The sequence below is a fragment of the Equus przewalskii genome, chromosome 4, assembly GCF_037783145.1.
Source record: "Equus przewalskii isolate Varuska chromosome 4, EquPr2, whole genome shotgun sequence".
NCBI lineage: Eukaryota > Metazoa > Chordata > Mammalia > Perissodactyla > Equidae > Equus > Equus przewalskii.
In genome coordinates, this window is record NC_091834.1 from 83,707,415 (window position 1) to 83,733,590 (window position 26,176).

The window sequence follows — 26,176 nt, forward strand, 5'->3', positions numbered from 1 at the left end:
TCGAAGCAACCCCATGAAGGAGGTGCTCTCATTCTCATCCCCATTCTATAGATGAGGAAACTGGGCCCCCAAGAGTGAGTTGCCCTAACCAACACGTGGCAATGTCTCCCTCATCTGGAGACAGGTGGCCGAGAGAACAGACTCTGGGAAACACGGTCCTCGAGTGTGAGCAGTAACAGGCAGGACCAGGGTGAGCCCTCCCCGAGTGCTGGCTCCAGGCTGTTCACGTGTGGAGTGCTGTCCATGGGTCACTCCACTTACTCCTCGAGACATGTGAGATACATCGGATGAGGACACAGTTTGCGTAAGTTATAACAGGGAGAGGGAACGTACACACGAGGCGGTCTGTAATCGTCACCACCTCTGCTGCCATGAGCTGCTCTGTAACCACTCCAGGAGAGAACAGAGACAACTCTCTTCTCTGTGCCCAGAGAACAGCCTCAGAGAAGGGGCGGAACAAGCTGGCCGGTGGGCTCAACCCAGCCCAACGCTCTCCCTTCCCTCCCTGTTGAAATACTAGGGAATGGGCAATGAGAATCAAGTCCCCGCTGAACTTTTAGCTAAGGTCCCTAAAGCACCAAGCTCACACAGCAGGTAGGTGGTGAAAAGTGACCTTTCTTTTCAAAGAAATAGATTTTTTTTCTATTTCAAAACCCATGTTCTTTCTCCTACAAGGATGTCTTCGAAAATTGCATGTGTGCCCCCTACCCACATGTCCATGGGGGGGTGGGTGTGGCTGTGAGTGCACACAGGTATATGTGCTTGTGTTTATTTGGGTTTCTGAGGGGTGTGTGGGTGTGTGTGTGTGTGCACGCATGCACACTTGCACATGTGTCCATATTTCATCGTGGTCTATTGTCTCTTCTGATCCCCAAACCCAGCCATGGGGTCCCTGTGTCACCAGCCCTTAGAGGGGCCTTGGAGGTACCTGAGCACTCAGGGGGCCCCAAACCAAGAGGAGAAGGGATGCCATGTGGGGACTGAGACCTTCCTCTGTGCTCCTCAGCCCCTGCAGGATTCCACATGGATCCACAGAGGGTCCCACAGAAGGACCCACAGGGTCATGCCTGCGACATGTGAGCATAGGGCTAGGACCAGGACACCTGGGTCCTCCTTCTGCCCACTGCAGGGTTTCCCAGGCAGCACCAGGGTGTTGCCGGTGGGGGCAGCCCAGGGATGCAGGCACAAAGAGTGAGCAAGGTCCAGGGCTGAGCCCCTACAGCTGCCACCACTGTGACTTTGGGGACACTGACCTCTGGACCCCATGTTCCAGGCAGCCAACACTGCCACCCCAGCACCAGAAGGAAGCACGCATACACACAAGAAAGCTTAAGGCAGGCCCTGAGTTTACTGCTTCTGACTCAACATGGCAGGGGTCTTTGACATGGGCCCAAGCTCCCAGTGGCTGGGCAGGGCCCTGTCTCTGCAGCTCCAGCCAGGGTGGGAGCTGCTCTCTAAGGGGAGGCTTCTGGCCTGATGAGTCCCAGTTGGTGTCGTCCGGCTCAGGTTGCCCCCTGGAGCTCCCAGCTGGGCAGAGCGCTGGGCGGCTGGTCCCTGGTGAGTAGGACTGGGGGGCAGGCCTCGGGGGAGATACAGTGGGCCTCGTGCTCCACCAGGCCCGCCGGGCACTGGCAACTAGGAACGCAGGGCCTCACACAGTGGGCCGCCAGCTCCCCCAGGGGGACGTGCTGGTTGAAGCAGGTGCGGGGACAGGGCGGGCCGCACTCATCGAACACGAAGCCGCGGTCCAGGGGGCAGCCCACCACTGCAGGCAGAGGGGGAGCAGCGTCACAGGGGCACCCCCAGCACTGCCCCAGTCACCATGCTCACCCCTGTGGCCCTCCCTGTACCTACCCTATCCAGACCTGAGCCCTCTGTGCCACCCCCTTCCCCAGCTCACACTGGGCACTGCCCCCTCACCACAGAGCGTGGGGCCCCGCCAGGCCGGTGTCACCCCTGCCTGGCGACAGTGGCTGGCATAGGCTTCCAGGGCGTCACAGAGGCAGGCGTCAGCTGAGGCGCCAGGGCCACAAGCACACAGGTCATACACGCAGGCCGCAAAGAAGGGCTCCGGTGGCACCACGGCGTGGCAACGACTGAAGGGGGAGGACTTCAGCACCCCACACCGCGCGTTGGCCTCACGCCTGGCACGGTAACCTACTGCCCGGCACGGATCCACATCACGACCCTTGGAACAGGGCCGACCGGGTCCCTGCCCCTCTGGGACCTATGTGGGGAGAGCAGCCCTGATGTGACAGCATCCACATGCTATGTTCTTCAAAGAGTTTCCCACCAACTATTTTGTTTTAGCCTCAAAAACCTTCCTACAAAACAGCAAAGGAAGCATCAGCTACTTTTCCTTTGTCCCCATTTTACAGATGGGCACACCAAGGCCCAGAACAGGTAAGTGACTTGTCCAAGGTCACACAGCCAGTCTGTGGCAAAGCAGGGCTTGGGGATTCAGATGATGAGGCCTCTTTCAACAGGCCATCCTGCCTCCCCAGCACCATGACAGGTAAGAAGCCCCCTCAAAATCCTGAAAGCCCCAAAGCCCCCCTCTTTTCATACCTGAGGGCTGCTCTGAGACTCATGCTCAACTGTGCCCCTTCTCCCCGGGGTTCCTGTGCCACTCACCTGCCAGCTATTCCCAAATGCAGCCTCAGTGGACAGGAGGAGCCCCCCAGGGCCCTGCAGATCATCCTGGGCAAAGCCATTGAAGTTCCCACAGAGCCCACAAATCTGGCCCCGGTAGGAGCCGGGCACGCGCACCTCCACCTGGGACTGCCCATCCCACAGCACCTGTGCGAAGAGGCTGTGACTGGGAAGTGGGGAGAGGTAGGGACCCCAAGAAGCCCGCAGTCCATCCTGGCCGCATGCACTGTGTCAGCGCGCCCCCTGCTGTAGGGGAGGAGAATGGGCAGGTGGAGGCTCTCCACACGTGAGCTGTGGCCCTGGCTGAGGCCAAGTTGGCACGCGGCCTCAGAGAAGTCTGAAGAGCTGACCACAGCTCCCGCAGAAGGGCAACTTCTCCCATCGACAGCCCTGAACTGGGCTCCAAGGTGAAATGCAACCCACTTCTAGAGATTCACTATCTCATGGGCATTCAGGCCTTACAGAGGACAAAACACGATTCGAGTCTGGATTATAAGTGTACACAAGCCTTATTTTATGAATTTGCAAACTGTGCTTCTTGCTGGAGCCGAGAATGAATTACTCTTTGACACGGGAGTTGGGAGGAATCTCTGAAACCAACTAGGAGACCTCAGTTGACATCACCGGACTCCCCCCCCCCCCCCAGCCCTTCCCCCATTTTCCGCCCCCCGAGGAGAAAACCGAGGCCCAGAGAGGAGTGGTCCTGGCCTAAGGGCCCCAATGTGTTGGGGGATTAGAATCCAGGCTCAGAACCCCTTTCACTGCACGTGGAGGTCTCTGACCCTGATTTCTCTCCTCTGAGAATCCAGCAGAACCCTCTCACCTCCGTGGCCTCGTTTGGCCCGGCATGTGGCTGGTATCCCCGCTCCCTCTACAGAAACAGCAGCCTGAACAGGCCGGAGACAGCAGGCCGCGCTGGGAGCCTCCCCTGCCCCCACTCGCCCTGGCGCCGCACCTGGAGCCCCGGCCAGCCGTGCAGGATCACGGTGCGTCCCCGCAGCTCCGCGTACAGCAGCGGCTCCTTCAGGAAGGGCAAGGCCACCCGGCGCCCATCCACCTGGAGGAGAAGGCAGGCGGGAGGAGGGGCAACGTGCAGACGGACGAGTGGACAGCGCGGGACTGACCTTCCTCGGTTCCTCTGCTCTACTCACCATGACCGCCCCGCCCTGCAACAGCCGCACAGCCACGTCTTCCAGCAGCACCGTCACCTCCTGGGTCCAGGCCACGCCGCCCCGGCCTCGGTCATCGTTGGTTACGTGCACACTGTGGTTGTGAGAGGCCAGGATGCGGTGGTCAGCAGGGACGGATGTAGGGGGTTAGGGAGAAGGCAGAGGAAGTCGCGCACCTGAAGTCCCCTCCGCGGCAGTCCTTGGCCAGCACATAGCTGCAGCTGCCCTGGAAGTGCAGCAGGCGGCCGTCGAAGGTGCGGTAATGGGGGTCTCCGAAGGCCATGCAGGAAGCCGGCCGGAGCAGGCAGCGGGGGCAGCAGCTGCCAGGACTCAGGGCGGGGGCCTCGTCCTGGCCTCAGCCCCAGACACCGTCAGCCACGTCGCCCTCCCCGCCATGCCCACGCAGAGCCGCCCTACGGACCCACGATCGCCCTGGACTCACTACGAATGGGGTCAGGGCACCATCTCGTGGCCGCATCAGGAACTGCGCGGCCCCGGGTCCCCGACGGCTCTGCGGCGGCTGCCCAGCCCTAGCCGCCCGCCCGCCCGGTTGCACGAGGATGGCGGTGCCACGTGCCCACTCAGCCCACCGCCCTAAACCGCGGCACTCACGGGGCCACAGGAGAGCAGCGGGCAGAGCCGGCTCTGGCAGATCACGGTGCCAGCCACGCAGGAGCAGCTGGTGCAGGCGTCCACGGCCCAGCGCTCCCCGGAGGCCACCTCCCGGCCCTGGTGCGCGCACGACTGGGCGGGGGCTGAGGGGACGTGAAGGGGCGAGGGTTCCCTGCCCATCCCTCACACTGGGTCTAGCTCCCCCCGACCCCCATCGTCCTGGCCCGCACCTTGACATCTCTCACAGCACCGGCCAGCCTCGCGGACCTTCGCCCAGCCTTGGGGGCAGGAGAGGGCCTGGCACTCCTCCAGGCGGCACTCCACGTGGCCCCGCTGAGGACAAACGTCATTGCTCCAGGGACTTTGGGCAAGGCTTGGAGTCCCTGGCCTCACACTTCCGGGGGTCTTCTGGGCCACCGTCTGAGCAGCAGGCCCTCTCTCTCTGCCCCTGCCCCACCAGAACACCCACTTCATGTGGAAGTGGGGGATGAAATCCAGGCTGCAGCCCCTCCTCAGCGCGGGGATGCCTCTGGCCCCTCTCACCCAGAGGGGGCACCTTTTTCTAATGACCTCAACGACCCTATATTCACTGGTCCAGTGTCCTGAGGCTCCTCCTTTTATCCATCTGTAAACTCCTCTTCCCCTTCCCCTCCCACCCCCAGCTCACATGGCAGATGCAAGCAATGCAGGCGTTGCTGGGGTCCCGCCAGCTCTCTCCATCTGCCACTTTCCGGCCCTCGGCCTCCACCACACATTCTGAGGAGGAAGAAATGGGGATGGGGAGCATTGTCCTTCCAGAGGCATCCCTCCTCCCTGAAGATCACCCTGGAGGCCCATAGCAGGAGGGTGCCCACTCCATCCAATTAGTACCCTGATGGTGTTGATTTCTTCAACCAGGATCCAGGCGGCCTACTAGCTGGCAGGCCCTGCACCAGGGCTCAGGGTGTCTAAAGGGTCCTGTGAGCCCGAAGAGCCAGAGGCTAGAAACCTCCTCTGGGCTGGCTGCCAGCCCAGCTGTGCAATGCCCTGCTCATGGGCCTGGGGTCCCTGAGCCCACTAACAAGCCTCAGGCCAGGCCTTGAGAATCCAGGCTTCACTCCCTGCCTCCCTCTATCTCATGGGTCTTCCCTCCACTCCAGTGAATTTCTACAAAAGAATGAAGCCTGCATTTGGAGTGCAGACCCCAGGCTTGGCCTATGGATGCCACCCCTCCTGTCTCCCCCCTGGGCTCATGCTCTGAGGCTGCCGGCCAAGGCTGGGCACTTACCCCGGCACACAGGACAGCAGCTTTCAGGGGGCATATGGTGCTCTGATGGGGGACAGCTGAGCTCAGGGCAGGCCCGGTGAATGCAGAGCCAGGTCAGGTCCTGGAGAAGGGCATGAGAATACCACAGGTAGAGAACAGCAGGGAGGGAGCAGGACCTAGGGGGAATGTGACATTCAGGACAAGTGGGCCAATGTCGGGGTGGATGGGAAGCCCAGAGCTGCTGCAGGAGAGCAGTCGCAGCCACAGCCCACAGAGGAGGAAGCAGAGAGGTCTGTGGGAGTTCCAAAGGCAGGAGGGCTCACCTGGCACTGGCAGGTGTAGCAGGGGTCTGGTGGGACCAGCTCAGACCCGAGCAGGCCCTCTGTGCAGTTACTCAGCGCCTCTGTGAAGACAAGAATACGGTGTGGGGGGTGGAAAGGGAGGCAGGAAATGAAATCCCAGTTGACCCCACTTACCCGCTGTGTCCCCAGACTTCCTGGGCCCAGGGCATACCCATATCCCCAGCACCTTGACTCCAGGAAGGATAAATCCTCTTTCCTTTTGGTTCAGCAAAGAAAAGTTTGGACTTTCGAAAAGAACTTTGCTAGGATACTAGAGTGGGGGACCTGGAAACGGGCAAAGTGTGGTTTCCTCAGCCTGAAGTCACTAAGGACCACCAGGCTACCCGGCCTGCTCCTCCTTCCACTTCCTTTCATATTTTCTGGCTAAAACAGCACAAGGAAGCTCAAACAGCCAGGTACCCCAGGTTCCAGTCCTGGCTCCAGCGCTCGTGCCTGTGCCATTTTAGGCAGATTAATCAACCTTTCTGAACCTCAGTTTCTTTAGCTGTAAAAAGGGAATAATAATACCTCCCTCACTGGGTAACTGTGAGAATTAAATGAGATATTATTTACTAAAAGCACCAAATACGGTGCATGGCATGCAGTAAATGCTTAATAAATTAGTCCTTTTCTCTTCCCCTGAAGCACATCCTAGCAAGTGTTGATAAGAACAGCTCTCTCCACGTCTGTAGCTGGGCCATTCACTGCCTCTCTGGTTCCCACATCACTGCCCTTAAGTCAGAGCAGACACAACTGCCACCTGGCAGTGCCACCTGTGGGCAAGATGCTCCACAAACCATGTACAGCTCCAGAGTCAAGGGGTCCCTGCCAACTTCCTCAGTCCCCCTTGGGGCAGTGCAGGTCTCACATGCCAGGGCATGGGCTTCCAGAACAATCCACTGGATTCAGGAAAGGGCTGGGACTGAGGAGGAGAGCTGGCTGGCTCTTCCAGGGTCACTCTGGGGGTGGCAGCCCTACCCTCTTTACCCCCATATCCAGGGACTCACGGGTACAGGTGGGGCAGCAGTGCTGGGGCCCAGGGGGCAGGAGCTGGCTGGCGGGGCAGCCCACCAGGCTGGGACACTGCCGCCGGTGACAGCGAAGACTGGGACGCCCTTCAGGCTCCAGCTACAAGAATGAGTGAGCAGCGGGTGGGTGCCAGGCCTTAAAAGCTGAGAGCTGCCCTCGTCTCCTGGACTCCAGGCTTCTCCGTCTCCTATCCCTCCTCTGGGCTGTCTCCCCAGACTTCTTCCTCATCCCATGCCTGACCCCCAGAGATGATGTCCCTTTCTCTTTCTGGTCACTTGGGCCTGAACCTTCATGTGACCTTTGACCCTCCTGTACTCTCAGGCCATCCTCCTCCCCAACCCCACTGCCTAATCTCCTGACCTATGGTGTCATTCACCTGCTGAAAACCTTCCATTGGCTCACCATTACCTTTCTGTGTACAATTTTCCCAATACGGCCCCCAACCACTTCCCAGGTATCCCCACTACCTCCTGTACACACCCACCCTACACTCCAGCCAGGAGGGCCTGCCCACTGCCTCCCCCACTCTCGGCCCTGTGCCCTGTGCCTAACCCCAGACTTCCTAGCCCTGTTCTGCTCTTCACCCCAAGCCCCTGCCTCACCTCCTGGCCGCAGGGACACACTCCTGTCTCTGACTCCCACGGCGCCTGCTCCCTGCAGTGTTTAGTCTGCCCCCCCATGGTGCGCCGTCCCTCAGTGTCGCCCTTACCTACCTCACAGATGCACACTTCACAGGGGTCTGCCCCCGGCTGGAAGCTCTCCCCAGGCTCATACTTCCGACCCTCATGCTCACAGTCTTGGGGGGGTGAGGTAAGAGCAGAACGGCAATGCCAGGGGGTGGGGTTCCCTGCCCCCCAGTGCTCCCCAGCCTCAGTGATTGGGGTGTGTATAAGAATGGGGGCCACTTCTCCTGAAGCAGCCCATCTCTGCTGCCCAGCCCTGTACAAAGGAAGGGAGATGCTGGGCCTCTGCCCCCCACCCTCCCCCACCCCGCCCAGGCTCCTAGTACCAGAGCATCGAGGGCAGCAGTCACCGGGCCCCTGGTGGGGCTGGGCACAGGAGCTGACACACTGGACATGGGCACAGGTGACGACACCCTCGTGACACACGCAGGAAGAGCAGGGACTGTCGGGGGGCTCCCAGCGACTGCCTTCGGGGTGCTCCTCCCCATGGGCCAGGCAGCCTGCGTTCCAGGTGGGCAGGATGAGCTCTGAGGCAGGGTTCTGCATGTCTGCCCCTGACCCCCACCCCGGTGGTCAGCAGGGCATGTGGGTGCCAGGAGGGGGCTCTGCAGGGATAGGGTAGGAAGGTGGCCTGGGGCAGAAGTCCAGGCTGTGGTGGAGGGGAAAGACACTGGTAGGGGTCAGAACACCCGGGTTGTAACCCCGTTCCATGTCTGCTTGCTTGCTAGCCCAAGTGCCAGGCAGCAGGCACTGTCCGTTGCAGCCCAGCACCAGCACCAGGACCTGGCATGCAGCAGGCATGTAATAAACGCATGTGGAATGAAGGAAAGGCTCTATCACTAGCTCAGTCTCCTCATCTGTTAAACGGGGATTTCGTCTGTCCTGCTTACCTCGCAGGGCAGGTCCTGTGGCAACTACACCATGCTGGGCAGTGTACGGGGCAAAGGGCAACGGGCAGGCTAAGAAAGGCTCCTATTCTAGCACCAGATGGCCCCAGATGCAAATCTAGACTCTGCTGTCTACTAGCTGAGTGACCACAGGTCAGTTACATCCCCTGTCTGTACCTCAGTTTTCTCATCTGTAAAGTGGGAATAATAATAGTAGCTACTTGAAGAGGTTGCTGTGTGGATTAAATGAGATACATATAAAGTGCTTGGCCCAGGGCCTGGCACATGATAAATGCTCAATAAATGTTAATTATCCCTATGATTATTGTGAATGGGGTGTGGTTAGGAAGGGAGCAGCTTTGAGGGGATTCTGATAAGACCTGGAGGGGGAGATGGTCTGGGCAGACCAGGGGCAGTGACAGGCAGGAAGAGCTGAAGGTGGGCCTGGGTGAGAGCTCAAGGGCTGAATGTGGGAGGGCTGATGGGTGGGCAGGGAGGTGGGAAGGCTGGAGGAGAACTGGGGTGGGGATGGGGAGGCAGACAGAGGGGCACCGGGCCCAGGCACGGAAACAAGGCGGCAGCCCCACCAGCCCGGCGTACCTCTGCAGCGAGGACAACAGCTCCCCTGTGCTGTGACCTGGAGCGGGCAGGACAGGGGTGGGCACTGCAGCCGGACACAGCTGACCTGGCCGGCCTGCAGGAGAGGCAGGGTCAGTGACTTGCCTCCTAGGCCGAGTGCCCTGGAGACACCGGGGCCCAGCCCCTGCCCCAGCCCCTCTGCCGCCTCCCTACCATACCTGACAGCGACATCGCTCACAGCTGCCTGGGGGCCCCTCAAACTCCTCTCCGTCCTGGCGCTCCCGGCCCTGAGAGACGCAGCCTGTGGGCAACATGCTTCCTGGGTGCAGGGCTGTGTCACCTTGCCCTGTCCAACCTCAGGTCTGGCAGGAAGGCAGGGACAGGCATGGGGGATCAGCATGCAGAAGGGAGCTCACTGTGGCAAACAGGACAGAAGCAGGGTCCTGGGGAGGGGTTGGGGCAGAGAGCTGGAGGGCACGGCTTCTTCTGGCAGCGCATGGAACCTTCCTGAGGGAGAGAGGTCACAGTGCCACCTCCTGACTCCGGTGTCATCACACCCTCACGCTGCCCCACGGTGGGGTGCCCCTGCTGAGCCTGCCAGGCCCCGACCCCCTCCCTTGGCCCCGGAGACCTGAATCCAACCCCGTCCCACCAGAGGGCACTGTGGGACCTGGCCAGAGAAGAGGATCAAGGGATGAAGGGTTACCAACTGCTCAAAGGGCCACCTCACCTGGCAGGTGCAGTGAGAGCAGGTCGGGTCAAGTGGGTCAGGAAGGGTCTCTCCAGGGGCAGCCTTGACCCCATGATAGAGGCATCCTGGCAGAGCGGGGAACACAATGGAAGAGCTGCCACCAACAGGGCCCTCTGCTGCCACACACACACACACACACACTTGCACACGCACACTCACACATGCACACACTCACACAGGCACATGCACGCACACACAGTCACACTCGCACATGCACACATGCACACACACATGCACAGTCACACTCACACCCACCCATGCACACTCGCATACACACACAGTCACACACACACGTGCGCACATACACACACACACAGAGCTGAGCCTGGGGACCTCTACCAAAGCTTAGAGAGTCAGAGAGGGAGAGAAAAGTGGCTGGGAAGGTGAGGGGTGGGAGGAAAGACTTCAGCCAGACCACAGGTGGCGAGATTTGCACACGTGAAGGGGCGGAGGACTGGAGCTGGATCACACACTGCCTAGAGTTTTCTGTCTGTGTGGGCGAGTGTGGGAAGAAGATGTGAGGGGATGGGCACACCTGGAATGGAGGGGAGAGATGGGCTGGGCTGGGAGGGTAGGCTAAGGAAGCAGGAGCCCTTCATGATGGGTGACTCAAGGACAGTGAGAGCCACTGAACGGTTTTGAGTTGTGATGTGACATTTTAGGAAGGTGGTGAGACAATGTAAAAACAGGAAAGCCTGGAAGCACAGGGACCGGTGATTGGGTGAGTACAACAGTCAGTGTGAGGTGACAGCGGGGACAGAGGAGGGCATGGATATGGCGTGAGGAGTCTGAGGGGACACAGGGTGTGGGTTTGCTGTGTGGCTCTCTCAGGGGACAGGGGACGGTGGTGAGACTGGGTGACTTGGAGCCAGAAGGGGCAGTGGAGGGGTAGGTGCCGCCCTACCCTGGCAGGTTGGGCAGCAGTGGCCAGGCGGGGTGAGTGGGTGGCTGCAGCCCAGAGGCTCACAGGGCCGGCGGCCACAGGTCACGAAGCCTCCGAGGCAGGTACATAGATTGCAGGGCTCTTGGGGGTCCGGGAAGTCCTGGCTGCTCAGGTAGGACTCGCCTAGGTACTCACAGCCTTCCAGAGAGGACAGGGAGAGGCAGGGCGGGGGTCAGAGGGGATGAGAGAGGGCATCCGGCTCTGCCCTTGGGCCTGGCCTGAGTCCAAGGCCTCAAAGACGAAAAGGCAACTGGGGGGAGGGGAGGGCTCAATCCAGGCTGGCGGGCAAAGGAGTCTCGGGCCAGGGTGGACTGGCCAAAGGGCATGCTTTCTCCCCTTCAGCCTGCAATCTACAGGAAGAGACCCACGCAGAATCTGTCCCCGGGGTTGAATACTCAGCAGGCCACTGCCCGCCTAGAGGCACCAATTTTCCTAGCCAGGGGAGCCAGGAGTAGCCAAAGATGACTCAGGTGGTCCCAAGCTATCAACTCTCCAATGTTCTTTCAAGCCTTCTGATTAATCAAGGGGGGAGGGGGTCCCAGCTGGTGGCAGCCTGCCCTTTGCGGACCTCCTTTTAAAAAGAGAGAGGGCGCTCTGGGAGATAACGATGTGTTCATGCAGGTTCAGCAACTGTAACCCATGCACCTCTCCAGGGGGATGTTGATAATGGGAGAGGCTATAAACATGTGGAGGCAGGAAATCTCTGTACCTTCCTCTCAGTTTTGCTGTGAACCTAAAACTGCTCTAAAAAAATAAAGTCTTGGGGCCGGTGCGGTGGCGCAGCAGTTAAGTGCACACATTCCACTTTGGTGGCCTGGGGTTCACCGGTTCGGATCCCGGGTGTGGACATGGCACCACTTGGCACACCATGCTGTGGTAGGCGTCCCACATATAAAGTGGAGGAAGATGGGCACGGATGTTAGCTCAGGGCCAGGCTTCCTCAGCAAAAAGAGGAGGATTGGCAGCAGTTAGCTCAGGGCTAATCTTCCTCAAAAAAAAACTTTTTTTTAATTAAAAAAAATAAAGTCTTAAAAAAAACAAAGCAGAGGGTGACTTCCAGGCTCAAAGCCTTGGCAGGGAAAAGATCTGACTAGAACTTAATACTGTATTTTTAATTGTATTCCTTTTTATGGTAATCTTCTATTCCAAGAAAGTCTAATTTCCCATTTACAGTACGATATAAAGACTTTTTTCTAAATATATTTAGATTAAAAAGTGAGTTAATTTGAATAAAAATATTCAATAAAGTTACTGGTGGTAAAGGGTATGTAGCAAAAATCGCTAACATAGTACAAGAGTGATGGAAGACTGGGTAACTGGGTCTAGTTTCAACCCTCTTTTTTACAGGAGTTAAAATTGGGCCCAGAGTTACACTTAAAAATGGTTAAGATGGTAAATTTTGTGTTATGTGTATTTTACAAAAATATACATTTTTAAAATGTACTGTTTTTAAATTGAAAAAAATTAGGCCCAGAAAGATTATGGTCCAGGGTAAAACAGCCAAATAGCATCAGTGGCAGGAAAAAATCCAGGTTTTAGTGCAGTGCTTTTTTTCTGACTGTAATAAATATTTTGGACCCACTCCAGGGCAGGAAAGATGATGTGACCCAGCCCTCTCATCCTCCCACCCCCACAGCCCCCTGCCCCTCACCATCACAGGCAGGGCAGCAGTCACCCCTGGCAGGGAAGGGGCACTGTGCAGGGGCACAGGCCCTGGGCTCGCAGCTGACGCTGCCCTCCCAGCAGAGGCAGACGTGGCACGCGGCAGTGGGCGAAGGGAAGCGCTCCCCGCTGGCAAACTCCTTCCCCTGGTACAAGCAGCCTAGGGGGCAGCCGAGGAGGGCAGGGCTGCGGAGCCGTGGCGGCCGTCTACCAGGCCCACAACTTCCCAGGCCCTGCGGACTGGCACTCCCACACTCCCAGTGAGAACTCCGACTTGGGAGTGGTGGGCTTGGAGGAAGGGGGACACCCCGGTGGCGCCGCGTCTGGGGCTGAAGAAAGGGCTACACGGAGTAAGAGGAATAGAGAGGGACCGGGGAGGGCGAGGCTCCCCGGCTGAGCCGGAGAAAGCGGGTGGCGGAGGTGGTGAGGGCGCCGCCAAGGCGTTACCGTCGCAGGAGGGGCAGCAGGGCCCCTGGCGCGGGTGGGCGCAGGGCGCGGGCGGGCAGGGCAGCCGCTGGCAGGACACGGAGCCGTGGAGGCAGAGGCAGCGGCGGCAGGGGTCGCCGGGCGGGGAGAAGTGCTCCTGGTGGCTGGCTGGGCCAGCGCCCCCGGGCCTCGGGCAGCCGGAGGGGGCGGCTGCAGCGAGAGAGCGCGCGTCAGGCGGCTCGGGGAGAGGCTGCGGAGGGGGCTTCTGGACGAGGCTGGAGACGGCGGCTCCTACCGGGGCACTGCGGGCAGCACTCTCCCGGCCGCAGGACCGGTTCTGGACAGGGCAGCGGCGGGCAGCGGTGGGCCAGGCACTGCACGTTGCCGCTCTGCAAGGGGCAGACGGACCACACCAGGCCGGGTTAGCGATGGGAGGCGGAGGAGACCCCCACCCTCCCACCCCCACAGCGATGGACCGCTTCTGGCCTCCCCGAGTCCCACCCCCACTCCCCTGGACTCCTGCTCTCACCCAGGCCGCCGACTCACCAGACATCGACACAGGCGGCAGGGGTCAGAAGGGTGGGGGAAGTCAGCTCCATTGGGGTACTCTTTCCCACCAAAGGCACAGCCTGAGGGAGGGGGCAGCTATGGACTGGGAGAGGCATCCCCTGGGCATGCCACCCTCCCAGCTCTAAACATTCACAGGTGGGGCCAGGCCATCTCAGGAGACCACCCCCTCATCCAGTCCACCTCACCATTGCAATCGCTCTGGCAGCAGGGACCAGGCAGCGGGTGGGCACAGGGGGCTCTGGGACAGGCCCGAGGCTGGCAGTGGGCATGGCCTTCCTGACACCGGCACTCCTGGCAGGGGTCTCGGGGGTGGGAGAAGCTCTCGCCATCCACAAACACTTGCTCCTCCAGGATGCAGTCTGGGCAGTAGGAGGGGACAGGAGTGGGGCCAGAGACTGACAGGGCTAGGAATAGGCTACCGTCTGAGGGCAGAGCCACTGTGTAAGGGCCACTTGGAAGCTGTCCCATGGAGGGAGAGGAGGATGGGGGCTGGGCCTGCAGCACAGGTATTTCTCTGAGCACATTCGTGTGTGTGTGTGTGTGTGTGTGTGTGTGTGTGTGTGTGTGTGTGTCTTTGAGTCCCTTTACCTGCAGACAGCTGTGTGTGCCTCTGAGGCTGAAGAGCTGAAGAGCTCATGCGTGTGTGTGCTGTGTTTGGGATACGCGCCCTAGCACACTCTCCATGCGGGCAGGGATCAGGGCACACTGCATCCCAGCACGCAGTTTCTGCATGGCAGACCCACACGTTTGTCGCATGACCCTGTGTTATACAGGTAGATGTACGAATAATCTGAGTGGTGGAGGTATTGGAGAGGAACTGAAGGATGGGAGGGAAGGGTGGTGAAGTAACCGAAGGGATAAACAAACCTCTACTCTCCCTCCCACCCACACCTTGTGGGTTCCAGAGAGTTCCAAGCTGTGTCGACCGAAAACAATTCAGAAGGCTGTTGCTTTCTAAGGTAGGTGCTGGGCCCACGGGGCCTTGGGAGGGCAGGGTCCAGGGTCCCCCGGCCAGACAGATGGGGTAAGCACGTACCTGGGCACCTGGGGCAGCACTGGCCGGGTCCACTCTGGGGCCTGGCACAGGTTGTGGGAGGGCAGTCAACCAAGGCGCACCTCACAGTCCCATCCTGGGAGCAGGAGAGAGGGCAATGGCGACGGGCCCCAGGAGGGGCTCCACAGGGCAACAGCAAGCCTGGGGAAGTACCTCACAGCGACAGGAGTGGCAAGGGCTGTCTGCATCCGTGAAGTTCTGCCCGTTGGCATACACTTGGCCATGGTAGGTGCAGCTCTCACAGCTGGGGCAGCAGGCACCTGGGTGGGGCAGGCTGATCAGAGCCCAGCTGATGGGGGTGGGGGCTGGGCAAAGTAGAGAAGAAAGCCAGATCGGGGTGGGGCACTCACCAGGGTGCTGGGTAGGGTGCTGGCAGGGGGCTGGGGAGCAGAGCACAGCCCCACACATGGGTACCCCCTCTTGACAGGAGCAGGCCGTGCAGGGCTGACCATCAGGCTCCCACTGGACCCCTTCAGCAAACTCCTCTCCATCGAGCACGCAGGCTACAACAAGGGAGCTGTCACCATGGCAACGCGGACACCTCCATCCATCCCTGTCCTTCCTAGGACCCTGGCTTTGCCATCCCCATGACAGCCTCTGAACAAACTCTGGCACTCTTGGTGGGCTTAGCAATGCCCCCTCCTTACTGTGAAGGAACACCCCTCCATCTCCAGCCATTGTGGACAGCACCCCTTTGCTGCTGTTCCCCCCCCCTCCTACATACACACACACCTGGACACAGCTGGGGGCCAGAGTCAGACAGGGTGCAGGGGGCGACCGGGCACTCCTGCTCCTCACAGGAGACCTCGCCAGCCTAGGAAGGAGGCTGGGTGAGAAGTCCCCAAGGGATAAGACAGATCTGGGGCATGAGAGGGTGTGACCTCCTACCTGGCAGGAGCAGCGGATGCAGCGGCCACTCTCTTGGAGTCTGAAGGTCTCCCCGCTCTGATACTGGTGTCCCTGGTACTCACAACCTGGGCAGGAAGACAAAGGGACCGGGGGACAGGGCTGCAGGCTGATGGGGAAGCCTCACACCACTGAGGTACCCACCCCTCACCCTGATGAAGGCAGCCACCTGTGTCCTCTAGGAGGCCCTGCCAGTCTCCCTTCACCCCCAGAAGCGGGGGCCTCACCACGGTGCCCAGTTTGCCACGGGAAGATGAGGTGAGAACTCGTACCTCACCCATGGTGACAGGAGCTTAGTTTTATAAAGGATTTCCCCTGTACTGTCCAAGGGAAGCAACCCACACACACACCCGGAGCCTGTCTCTGGCCAGTGCCTGCCCCTCTCCTGGTGACTCGAGCCCCCACTCACCATCACAGACTGGGCAGCACTGTCCAGGGATCCTGCCTGGGTGTCTGCAGTGCGCAGGTGGGCAGGGCAGTGGCTCACACTGGACACTCCCGTTCTGCCAACAGGGCCTGGTCAGCATGTGAGAGGCAGGCCAGGAAGCCAGGCCCTCCCTGCCAGGCAGCCACACTCACAGCACAGCGGCAGTGCAAGCAGGGGTCCCCTGAGCCCACAGGCTCCCCGCTGCGGTACTCCCGTCCATTTAGGAAACAGCCTGTTGGGAAGAGTGTGCCTTAGACCCTCCTCAGGGCTCCCCACCACCCTATGTCTTGTCCTTTTGTGGGAGACCCTAGCTGGGCCATCCGTCAGCTTTCTGAGTCTCTCCAGGCTCCACCCACTGACTCACCATCGCACACAGGGCAGCAGGTGCCTGGCAGGGGCCGGGCAGGGTATGGGCACAGGCTGGTGCATTCTCGCTGACGGCACTGGATGTGGCCTTCCTGGTAGCGGGCAGAGTGGACAGGGGAAAGGGGCCATCAGAATTCAGCAAAGTGGCAGAAACAGTATTCGAGTCCCAGCTGTCCATTTATTAGATGCTGTTATGATTTGAACTATGTCCTGCCTCAGATCCATATGTTGAAGTCCTAACCCCCAGTCCCTCAGAATGTGACCTTATTTGGAAATAGGGTCATGGCAGATGTAATTAGGTTACAGATGCAGTTAAGATTAAGTTCAGTGCAATTAAGTTGAGGTCATACTGGAGTGGAGTGGCCTCTGACCCAGGGACTGATGTCCTTATAAAAAGGAGAAAGTTGGACACAGACACACACACAGGGAGAGCAACACATGAAGATGAAGGCAAAAGCCGAGACACCAAAGATTGCCAGACAATCACCAGAAGCTGGAGAGAGGCTTGGAACAGACTCTCCCTCACGGCCCTCAGAAGGAACCAACCCTGCTGACACCTTGATCTTGGACTTCCGGCCTCCAGAACCGCGAGACAATACATTGCTGTTGTTTAAGCCACTCAGTCTGTGGCACTTTGTTACAGGAGCCCTAGGACACTTATATTGATGTGTAAGCCAGCATGTTACTGAAGCTCCCTGTGACTCAGTTTACCCACCCCCAAAAAAGAGACAATAATGGTTCTGTCCTTATAGCCTTGTTTAGTGATGAAATGAGGTAGGGTGTCTTGGTGTGGCATCCACCTCTGGAAGCTGGCAGTTAAACAGGAGCTGCCGCTGCTCCCCATGGCCTTTCCCAGACAGATCCCCACCTTGAGTTCACACCTACACCTGGGCTCGAGACCTCCAGCCTCGTTAGTGTCTGGGCAGCCAGTGATTCTTCTCACAGCTTGGGGAGGGGTCGGTGTGAACAGGGAGGGGAAGCACATGGTTGCAAAGGGGTCAGGGGCCCCATGGCCTTCACAATGGAGTCCTCACAGTCCTTGGCAGGCTGTCGGGAAGCTCTGTGGCTCTGGCATCAGTCCCCAGGAAATAGCCCTCAGCACGCACCCTGCCCGGACATTAGGCCTCCGTGTCCCCACCCCCATGCCCCAGGCTTTGTCCTGACTGTTCCCCACACCTGGTGTCTTAGTCCATTCAGGCTGCTATAACAGAATACCACTGACTGGGTGGCTTACAAACAACAGAAATGGAGTCCTCACAGTTCTGGAGGCTGGAGACTGTGGCAGATGTAGCGTCTGGTGAGGGCCCCCTTCCCGGTTCCTAGCTGGCTGTCTTCTGGCTGTGTCCTCACATGGCTGAAGAGAGGAGCTAGCTCTCTGGGGTCTCTTTTATAAAGACACTAATCCCATTCATGGGGCTCCACCCTCATGACCTCATCATCTCCCAAAGGCCCCACCTCCTAATACCATCACCTTGGGGGTTAGGATTTCAACAGATGAATTTGGGGGGGTTACAAACATTCAGTCTATAACACCTGGAGTGTCCGTCTCCATTTCTCGCTGCTCAAATCCTACTCACCCTTTAAGACCTAGGTACACACCTCCCCCTCCACAAAGATTTTCTAGATCTGTGCTGCCCAATAGAAATATAACGCAAGCCACATATGTCATTTTAAATTCTCTAGTAGTCAACTTTCAAAACGTAAAAAGAAACAGATGAAACTAGATTTTAATAATGTATTGTACTCAATCCAACATAGCCAAAATGTTATGTCAACTTGGAATCAACAAAAAGTATGAATGAGATATTTTAGATTCCTTTCTTTTGTACTAAGTCCTTGAAATCTGATGTGGCCACATGGCAAGGGCTCAGTGGCTGTATGTATTAGTGGCTATGGATTGAACAGCACAGTTAGATGCCTCAAGTCAATTTGCGTTTCTCCCTCCCTGGAGCTTGTGTTGCCTCTCATGTCCTGTCTGGCCTCCTGTTGCCTGTAGGCTCCTTGAGTTTGGCTCACAAACCCATCCTGCACATCCACTGCGCTCACAGGGGACGTACAGACAAGGATGACCCAGCCCCCGCCCTCACAGCGCCCATCATCAGGTCTTCTCCATCTCTGTCCCCTCACAGTGCGCATGGGATGTGCTCGGTGGAATGAGGGAATGAATATGGAGGGCCTGGGGGCAAGAAGGAGTGGGGGAGCCCAGGAGCAGCATCAGGGCTCACCAGGCACTGGCAGATCTGGCAGGGGTCCCCAGGTGCAGTCCACTCTCTGCCATGTTCCCAGTGAGAGCCACCTTCTGTGCAACCTGGAGGTGAGGAGGAGATGGGCAGAGAGGAGGCCTGGCAGGAGCCGCCTGGACCCCAGCTTCAGCCTCCCCCCACCCTCCCCCACACGCCCTCTGAGGGCTCTCCCCTGAGCCCAGACCACAGCAGAACATGCCTCTGCCTATAGCCCCCCAGGACTCCCAGCACCCCAGGCAGAGTAAAGCCCAACCTCCTTAGCCTGCCTTTCCAGGCCCTCCAGGACCAAGCACGGCCTTGCCCACCTCCCCAGCTCTGTCTGGCCCCTCCCCACCTCTCACTGGAGGTGCCATTGGTGCCTGCTTGCACCTCCCCACCTAACAGACACCTACCTCACACCGAGCGTTAGCCCCGGCCTTCAGCCCTCGCTCCGGCTGCCCTCTCCTCCTGGAACGCACTCTGCCTCCCGCCGCCCTCCACCTAGCTAACTGCGCTTCCTCCTCAAGGGGCACGCGGGACACACACCCCCGGATGCTTTCCCTCCTGTGCCCAGGCTGGATTAGGGCTCCTTCCTCTGGTGGCCATAGTATCTGGGCACCTGCTTCTAATCCTGCCTTTGCTGTAGTATTGGCGTGCGACTCAGTGTCACCCTCTAGTGGTCTGCTCCAGGGCCCACCCCGCATCTTAGGGGTACAACACAGATAACAATCAACATTTATGAAGGTATAGAACATCATTATCCCCACCTTGCAAATGCAGAACTGAGGTGAGTAACTCCCTCCGATGCCCACAACCACGAAGTGGCAAGGGCAGAATTTGAGCCCAGGCACTCCAGCTCCAGAGCAGGCATGGCTGGGCATCACTGCCCCACAGACGGAACCCCCAACTAAGAGGCCAGCAGAGTGGGCTCTGGAGTTGAAGAAATCGCCTAAGAGCACCCTGGAGCTCCAGCGGGGACGGGGCAGGGCTCTCACCTTGGCAGGTCGGGCAGCAGTGCCCAGGCCTCAGCACTGGCTCCAGGCAGGGGCTGGGCGGGCACTTCATGGGTACACAGCGAACCAGGCTCCTCTGTAATGCACCAACAGCTGTAATGCCTCAGGGCTGGCTCCCAGAGAGGGCAGGGGAGCAGGTGTCGGGCACCCTTGGAGGGGTGGGGCCCAGGGTTGGCCCGGAGGGAGAATCTCTCTGGCACCCAACCTTGGAAGGCATATGAGGGGCTGAAAGAGTGGCAGGCATGGCCCAGGATGGAGCAGGGGGTGTCCAAGGAGGAGCAGGGCCCGGGCAAAGGTTGGAGGGACTCACCAGGCAGGAGCATTGGAGACAAGGATTGGAGCTGGACAGGAAGTTGGCCCCCTCCTCATAAAGCTGCCCCTCATACTCACAGCCTGGGGAGGGTTCCCAGGATGACAGGCTGGTCAGCAGAGAGCAGGGCGGGTAGACATCACCCGAGGGAAGGAATGACCCCAGGTAGGTTCTGGACCCTCTGGGGCGGAGGGGTTGGAGGGGCAGGGCAGGGCGGGGAGGTCACCTGGCCGGCAGATGGGGCAGCACTCCCCAGGTGGGGTGTAGCTCTCCAGGCAGTTGAGCTCTGAGCATGAGGGCCCCTGGCACCGCACCGTCCCTGCCTGCGGGGCAGACACTAAGCCCTCCCTCCCTCTCCACTGCCCAAGCCGGGTTCCCCTGCTGGCTGAGCAGGCCTAGCAGGCTCCAGACCTCAATGCCTGGCTGGCAGCAGCAGCCCTGTCTGGCCCCCAGATTGGGCTTGGCACTGCCAGGCCTGGGGTATGCCAAGCAGCAGGGACGTGGGTGGTGGCTGGGGCCAGGCCCTGCTTCCCTTACCTGGCAGGTGCAGATGACACAGGGCTCTGGTTGCCACGTGTCCCCAGCCCTGTGGCCTCCAGGGCAGCCTGTAAAACCAGGTCCAGGCCCCCAAGTAAGAGACCTGGAGGACTTGGGTGAAAGCACCCACGAGGACACCACATCAAAGGGGCACCATTCAGGTGACAGACCTCAGAGATTTTTGTACTTACTACAGCTTTCCAGCTGATGGCAGTAAAGTGTCTGACTTTAACATAATCAGCATGTTTCCATTATCTTAGAAGAGGGAAGTGAGGTGTCTTGAGGAAAGGGTGCCTTTTTCTTTTTTCTTTGCCAAAGACATCACATGGGCTAGCAGTGGCCCTGAGGCACGTGTCCTACAAGTTCTGTGTGTGTCCCTTTTCTATGAGATCCATCAGCTCCTAAGACTTCACTCCTCATCTCTGGCCAAAACTCCCAGGCCTCACTGGTCTCCTGAGCCCCTGCCCCACTTTCGCACCAGTAGCTGAGAGTCTTCCTGGGGTAGGGCTGCCAGATGAGACATAGGACACCCTGTACACAGCATCCTCTATTTTTAGCTGCTAAATCTGGCCACCCTATCTCCCTGACTAAGAGCTAGTTACACCCCCCAGCAGAGCCACTGCCTCCAGTTCCTGGCTCTCTCCACATCATTGGCACCATTGCCCTCCTAGTTTTCCAAGCTCGTCCATCATTCTGTGGGATCCAATGAGTCACCAGTTCCTGCCCATTCTTTGGAAACACCCCTCCTTCTGCAGCCCACTGCCCTCCCTGGCTCCAGGCCTAAACACTGCTGTAAGAGCCCCCTAGCTGGTCTCTTTGTGTCTAGCCCATACCCTATGAATACTCCTAAAACATCTCTTCGAACATACCACTCTCTGGCTCTTCAGCCTTCAATGACTCCCCATTGTCCACAGAAGAAAGTTCAAACTGCAAGGCTGACAGTGGTTTGTTCCCACTGGCCTTCCCAGACTAATTTCCTGCGACTCACCTCTCCCCACCCAGTTCTTATGCCCAGAAGGCCCTCAAGTACTCCCTCTCCTAGTAAAATTCCACTTTCCCTTGAAAATCCAGGTCAAATGACCACCCCGTCTGCCTGGTCTGAGTGAGCTCCCCCTGCCTTCCTGCCCCCTCCTCTGGCAACTAACCATCTAACCGCTTACTGTCTTTCTACACATCTCTTAACCTGGTCATTGGATCTTAAATCTGGTGCTATATTAGCTATAAGTTTATACAGTTTATCAACTAGATTAGAAGCTCCCTCAGGACAGGACAAAGATCATACAGAGCCTCCGTCTCAGTCCCAGGCTGAGGCAGTGTTTGCTGAGTGGAGTGTTCTGAACTCCCCAGCACTGCCAGCATGAGTGGACAGGCACCTTCCAGGCATGTAGCAGGTGGCAGAGCAGGCTCTGGGGGCCCCAGGATGATTGCAGGAGTTGGGCCAAGGCTGGCAGAAGGCTGACGTGGCTCACAGTGCGGGCAGCATGCTCCTGGCTCCAGGCAGGGTCCTCTTGGGCATGGCTTCTGGGTACAAGTTATGGTTCCTTCCTGTAGGGAAGCAGACTGGTAGCTACACAGGCCTCAGAACCCTGGAGTTCTTCTAGAACTAAAACGTCACCCCAGGCCGGGACACACCAGAGGAGCAAGAGGCTGAGTTGGCTCAGGGTATGTGGACTACCCTTGGTCCAAGGGCAGAAGAGAGACATCCTACTCCCACTCCCTCATCTGCTGCAGCTCTGGACCCCCAGAAACCATCTCTTCCAGGTGCCAGCAAATTCCCCAGAGTGGAGAGAGCCTAGGAAGGGAACCAAGGGCTTCCTCAATGGAGGAGTGAGGAAGGAAAGGCCTGAAGAAGGTGGATGTGGAGCCGAGTGAGGGAGAACAGGCAGGTAGAAGACAGGGGCAGATGGATGAGCAGGGACAGTGAGGGTCCACAGGTAAGGGGGCAATGTCGAAAGACAAGCAACTCCATCCTCTGTCCTCTATGCCACTGTGTGCCAGGCCCGAATCAGAGGGGTCTGGGGGCCCCAGCGTGTTTGTAGGGGTTCAACTCCAGAAAGTAGAACTACTCAGAATCAGATGAAGGCCACAGGTGCAAGGCTTGGGGGGAGGAGCAGACCCTATCACTTCACCTGCTACAGCAACAGGTATACAGGTGAAGGGGACAGGTACGCGATATTGGGGGGGGGGGGCATCACAGGAACTCACCCGGCAGCAGCAGGTGGTGCAGGCATCTGGGAAGAAGGTCTCCCCATTGCCATAGGCCTGACCATCATGGCTGCAGCCTGAGGAGGAGACGGTGCTGTCATTCAGGTGCTCAGGGCCATCTTCAGGCCCTGAGAGGTCCCAGCGAGATGGGATGGTGCTCACCATGGCAATGGGGCAGGCCGGGCTTGGGGTCACAGCGCACAGCCCCATCCTGGCAGATGCAGGTTGTGCAGGCATCAGGCTCCCAGCGAGCCCCCTGGGGCCAGGCCCGCCCCAGCCCCCAGCACTGGGGAGCAGCTGGGCGGCATTCACAGGACTCCAGCTGCCTCACCTTCACCTGCAGCTCCTTGTTCTGGGGGAAAGAGGTTGGGGGCTGAAAGCTGGCTCAGCTTCCCCCACCAGCTCCTGCAGATTTGTGGGGTGTGAAAACTGAGGCCGGATGAGAAGGAAACTTGGCAGTTCCAGAGCAGAGGTGGGTCCCCTTCCAGTCAGCATCCACTCAAACCGTCCCAGTTCTCAGGGCCTGGGGGCTGGACAGGCTCCTAGGGAGCATGGGGCCCCCAGGCCTTTCCTTTGGACAGCAGAGGACACAATCCCCCTAGCCGAACAGTTAAAGACTTCTTTGTCCATCCAAAATCTCTCCTGATGATGCTTATATACAGTGGTGCTCCATAATGTTTGCCAAATGCACGAAAGAACTGAACATCTGGACTGACAAATCAGCTACCCTGGAGGCTCTTCATGTGGACCGACCTGAGGAACTCTTCTGAAAAGAACCTCTCCATACGCATTTGAAACAAAACTCTATTTAGGGTCCCCTGGGCCCCCCTAAGCCCATCTCTTCTCTCCCCTCCTCCCACTGCACAAGGCCTGCCCTACCCCATGCACACCCACCAGCTTCCAATGGTACCTGCTTTCTGAGCTCGGTCACCTCAGCCTCCAGCCTTCCCAGCCTGGCCTCCAGGGGGCGCCACTGCTCCTGGGGTGCCCCAGCAGGGGCTGAGTGGGCAGGTGCCTGCTGCTGGTAGTCATCGATGTCAGCAAGCCCACGGTGCTCCCTGGGCATGGCTCCACCTGAAGACATAAGAATCCAGGGTGGGCCTGTGGGTGAGGGGCTAGCAAGGTTTCCTGGGTTCTCTCCTCCCAACCATGTTGTCCTGCGCCCCACCCCTGTCCACCTGCCCACCCACCGTCCAGGGAAGGAGATATGGTCTATGAGGGTGCTGGAGTGAAAGCATGGAAGGAGGAAGAGGGAGCCCTGGGTGGACAAAAGTGACCCAGGTCAGCTTTCCCAAGTAGCAAGAACCTCTTAGTCAGGCCCAAGCCCCGGGGACCCTGACCTGCTTGGGGCATGGGGCGTGTAGCCCAGGGCCTCCCTGCAGCCTGCCCTGACTCTGCAGGGGTCCCAGCCATAGGGGGCCTGTCAAGGTCACTCATCTTCATTTGGGCCAAGGACTTGGCCAGGGGCAGCCTGGGGAGCTGACAGGTCGTGCTGGGAGGCCCCAAACGCCAGCACAGGCTGAAGTGCAGGAGAGGAAGACAGACACGCGAAAGGCAGGGCTGCTGTAGGGTGCCTGGGGCCTGGTGGGAGCAGACCCCGCCCTCCAACCACCTGTCTTCACCTGTCAGAACGGGCACTGCTTTTGGAGACTATGTACAGGGAGAGGCAACTGCTCCCTCTGCTCCCACCCCCAAGCCTTGCCACGGGTTTCCAGGCCTGCGGCAGAGGGGCCTGGGACCCCACCCTGGAGAGGGTAGGCTCCAGAAAGTGGGACTTGGCTGCATTTCATGAAGGGTTTGGGGAAGGTGCCAGCAGGGCCCCACTAGCTTTCAAGGCACTGGGCCAAAGGAAGACAGCCTGCCCCTGGTTCTAGAAGACACTATGCTGAGGGAAAGTGGGGGTCTGGATTCAGGCCTGGGTTTGGGATGGCCACTTTCACCTCACGATGATCCCTCTCCTAAGTCAGGAAAGGAAAGGCCATGGGAGGGTAGGCTGACTCCTCTCCCACCAGTGGAGGTGGGCAGGGCAGTGGAGGAAGACTGGAGGAGGTGAGAGAGGAGGACGGAAAGGAGAAGGGAGAGGAGGAGGGAGAGGAGAGCGAGAAGGGAGGGTCTTTCCCACAGAGGCAGCTCATTAGTAAAGCCAGGCCTGGGGTGGCTAAAAGGGTTTCTCATGGACACTAGTCCTGCGATGCAAAGGAACAACGTCACCCACTCCTCCCACCACTGCCACCACCAAGGGCGGTTAGAGATTCTAGTCCAAGACCTAAGTTGTCCTCTTTCTCCCAAACCTGCTTTGCCCTGAGTTCCTTGGCTTGGTTAATGCCATCCCCACCTACGCAGAAAACTGGGGCTCAGCTTCCTCTTTCATCCCACTCCCCAACCCATCTGTCTCTGGTCTCACTCAGTCATCCCTCAATCCGTCCCCTCTTTCCTCCTCTACTCAGGAGGCCGCAGAGCCTGGGCGGGGGAGGCAGCCTCCTGCCTCCACCTGCTCCTCCTCTCTCTGCACGACCTTCCTAAATCACACATCTGAAGTTTCCCAGCAGCAAGTCCAAATGTGACCTGGCAAGTGCCACTCAGCTTTTCAGCCTGCCCTGCTGTCCCCCCATCCCAGGTTCTAACACTTGTTCTAACACAAATGCAGGCGCCCAAACTCTTGTGCATCTTCCCATCCCCCTCCGTTGTGCAGGAATCCTGTCACCTGGAACGGCTCTCTGTCTTGGTATGGCTCCTGTACCCAGCTTCCCTCCCAGCCCCAGGAAGGGTGGCCAACGATGGGCCTCAGCATCTGGAAGCCTCCACCACAGCTTGACTTGCATGTGGCCTCACCCCATCCCCCAGGATCCCTCCTCCAGTCCTGCTTAAGCAGGCACAATAAAGGGGACGCAGAGAAGCTGGGGTCCTCTGGGACCCTCAGGGAGGACAGAGTCAGCCCCTTGCCTGGAGAGATCTGCAGAAAGAGGTCCTGATTGTTCCTGATGGCTCCCCATGGAACTGTCCTCCACTCCCCTCCCCCCTCCTCCCCGTGCAGTCCCTGCAATGACCCCCTGTTCCCGCCTGTCTTCCTGGGTGAAAGCCAGACACGGAGACTCAAAGTCAGCTCCCGTCGCAGGCCTCCTTTTTTTCCTCTTTCTCAAGACAAATAATTAACTTCAGACTCCCAGATTCCAGGGCAGCCTCTCCCCCACCACTGTCTGCAGGAATTCCTCCCGAGGCCATAGCGGGAAGCCCCCTCCCGCTTCTGGCCCCGGTGCCTTGGCCTCGGTGCTTCCCCCACCGCGCCGGCTCCGGCTCTTCCACCGACGGGGAGGACTGGGGCTGGCGGGAGAGGTCCGCGAGAGGCTGCCCAGCCCCAGCTTCTTCCCTCCGACTGGGCTGAGCGAGAGGTGGGGCCCCTCCTGGCCGGCCCCCAAGTCCTCGGTGCCCTGACTTACCTCGGCCGGCCCCGGGGGCCAGCGCCAGGCTCGTGAGCTGTAGGACGAGGGGCAGCAGAGCTGCCGGGGGCCCCGCCATGCTCGCTCCGCCTCGCTGTCTGTGGTCGCGGCTCAGCAGGCGCTGGGGGAGGCGGGGTGGGGAGACACCA

General features: G+C 59.0%; 1 protein-coding gene across 3 annotated transcripts; it reads right to left on the reverse strand.

The window, feature by feature from the left end:
* Positions 1–1,329: 1,329 nt before the first annotated feature.
* On the reverse strand, positions 1,330–26,176 carry KCP (kielin cysteine rich BMP regulator). 3 transcript variants are annotated; one of them, XM_070617652.1, is made up of 42 exons: positions 26,028–26,176; positions 23,501–23,664; positions 22,753–22,942; positions 22,591–22,667; positions 21,759–21,930; positions 20,386–20,453; positions 20,075–20,171; positions 19,849–19,931; positions 19,521–19,614; positions 18,529–18,611; positions 16,302–16,395; positions 16,090–16,169; positions 15,920–16,013; positions 15,493–15,578; positions 15,337–15,418; positions 14,955–15,107; positions 14,758–14,864; positions 14,587–14,680; positions 13,736–13,909; positions 13,527–13,609; positions 13,276–13,369; positions 13,002–13,190; positions 12,544–12,714; positions 10,854–11,030; positions 9,929–10,014; positions 9,615–9,705; positions 9,417–9,499; positions 9,220–9,313; positions 8,059–8,232; positions 7,763–7,845; positions 7,028–7,148; positions 6,003–6,082; positions 5,701–5,800; positions 5,101–5,189; positions 4,664–4,766; positions 4,434–4,576; positions 3,998–4,170; positions 3,804–3,915; positions 3,608–3,709; positions 2,635–2,799; positions 1,921–2,227; positions 1,330–1,765 (listed from the first exon to the last, which is right to left on the reverse strand). In XM_070617652.1, exons 1-42 carry the CDS (start codon positions 26,104–26,106, stop codon positions 1,503–1,505), a joined length of 5,154 nt encoding a protein of 1,717 aa, XP_070473753.1. In that variant the 5' UTR covers positions 26,107–26,176; the 3' UTR covers positions 1,330–1,502. The 3 variants fall into 3 exon arrangements, with proteins under 3 accessions (XP_070473753.1, XP_070473754.1, XP_070473755.1); XM_070617653.1 differs by lacking the exon at positions 2,635–2,799; XM_070617654.1 differs by lacking the exons at positions 19,849–19,931; positions 20,075–20,171.

Coding starts and splice junctions, on each gene's coding strand:
- KCP (XM_070617652.1), bottom strand. CDS start 26,106: ATGGCGGGGCCCCCGGCAGCTCTGCTGCCCCTCGTCCTACAGCTCACG. Junction 19,615..19,848: donor GTCTCCAATGCTCCTGCCTG/GTGAGTCCCTCC, acceptor GGTGCATTACAG/AGGAGCCTGGTTCGCTGTGT. Junction 7,846..8,058: donor CTGCTGCCCTCGATGCTCTG/GTACTAGGAGCC, acceptor CACCCCCCCAAG/ACTGTGAGCATGAGGGTCGG.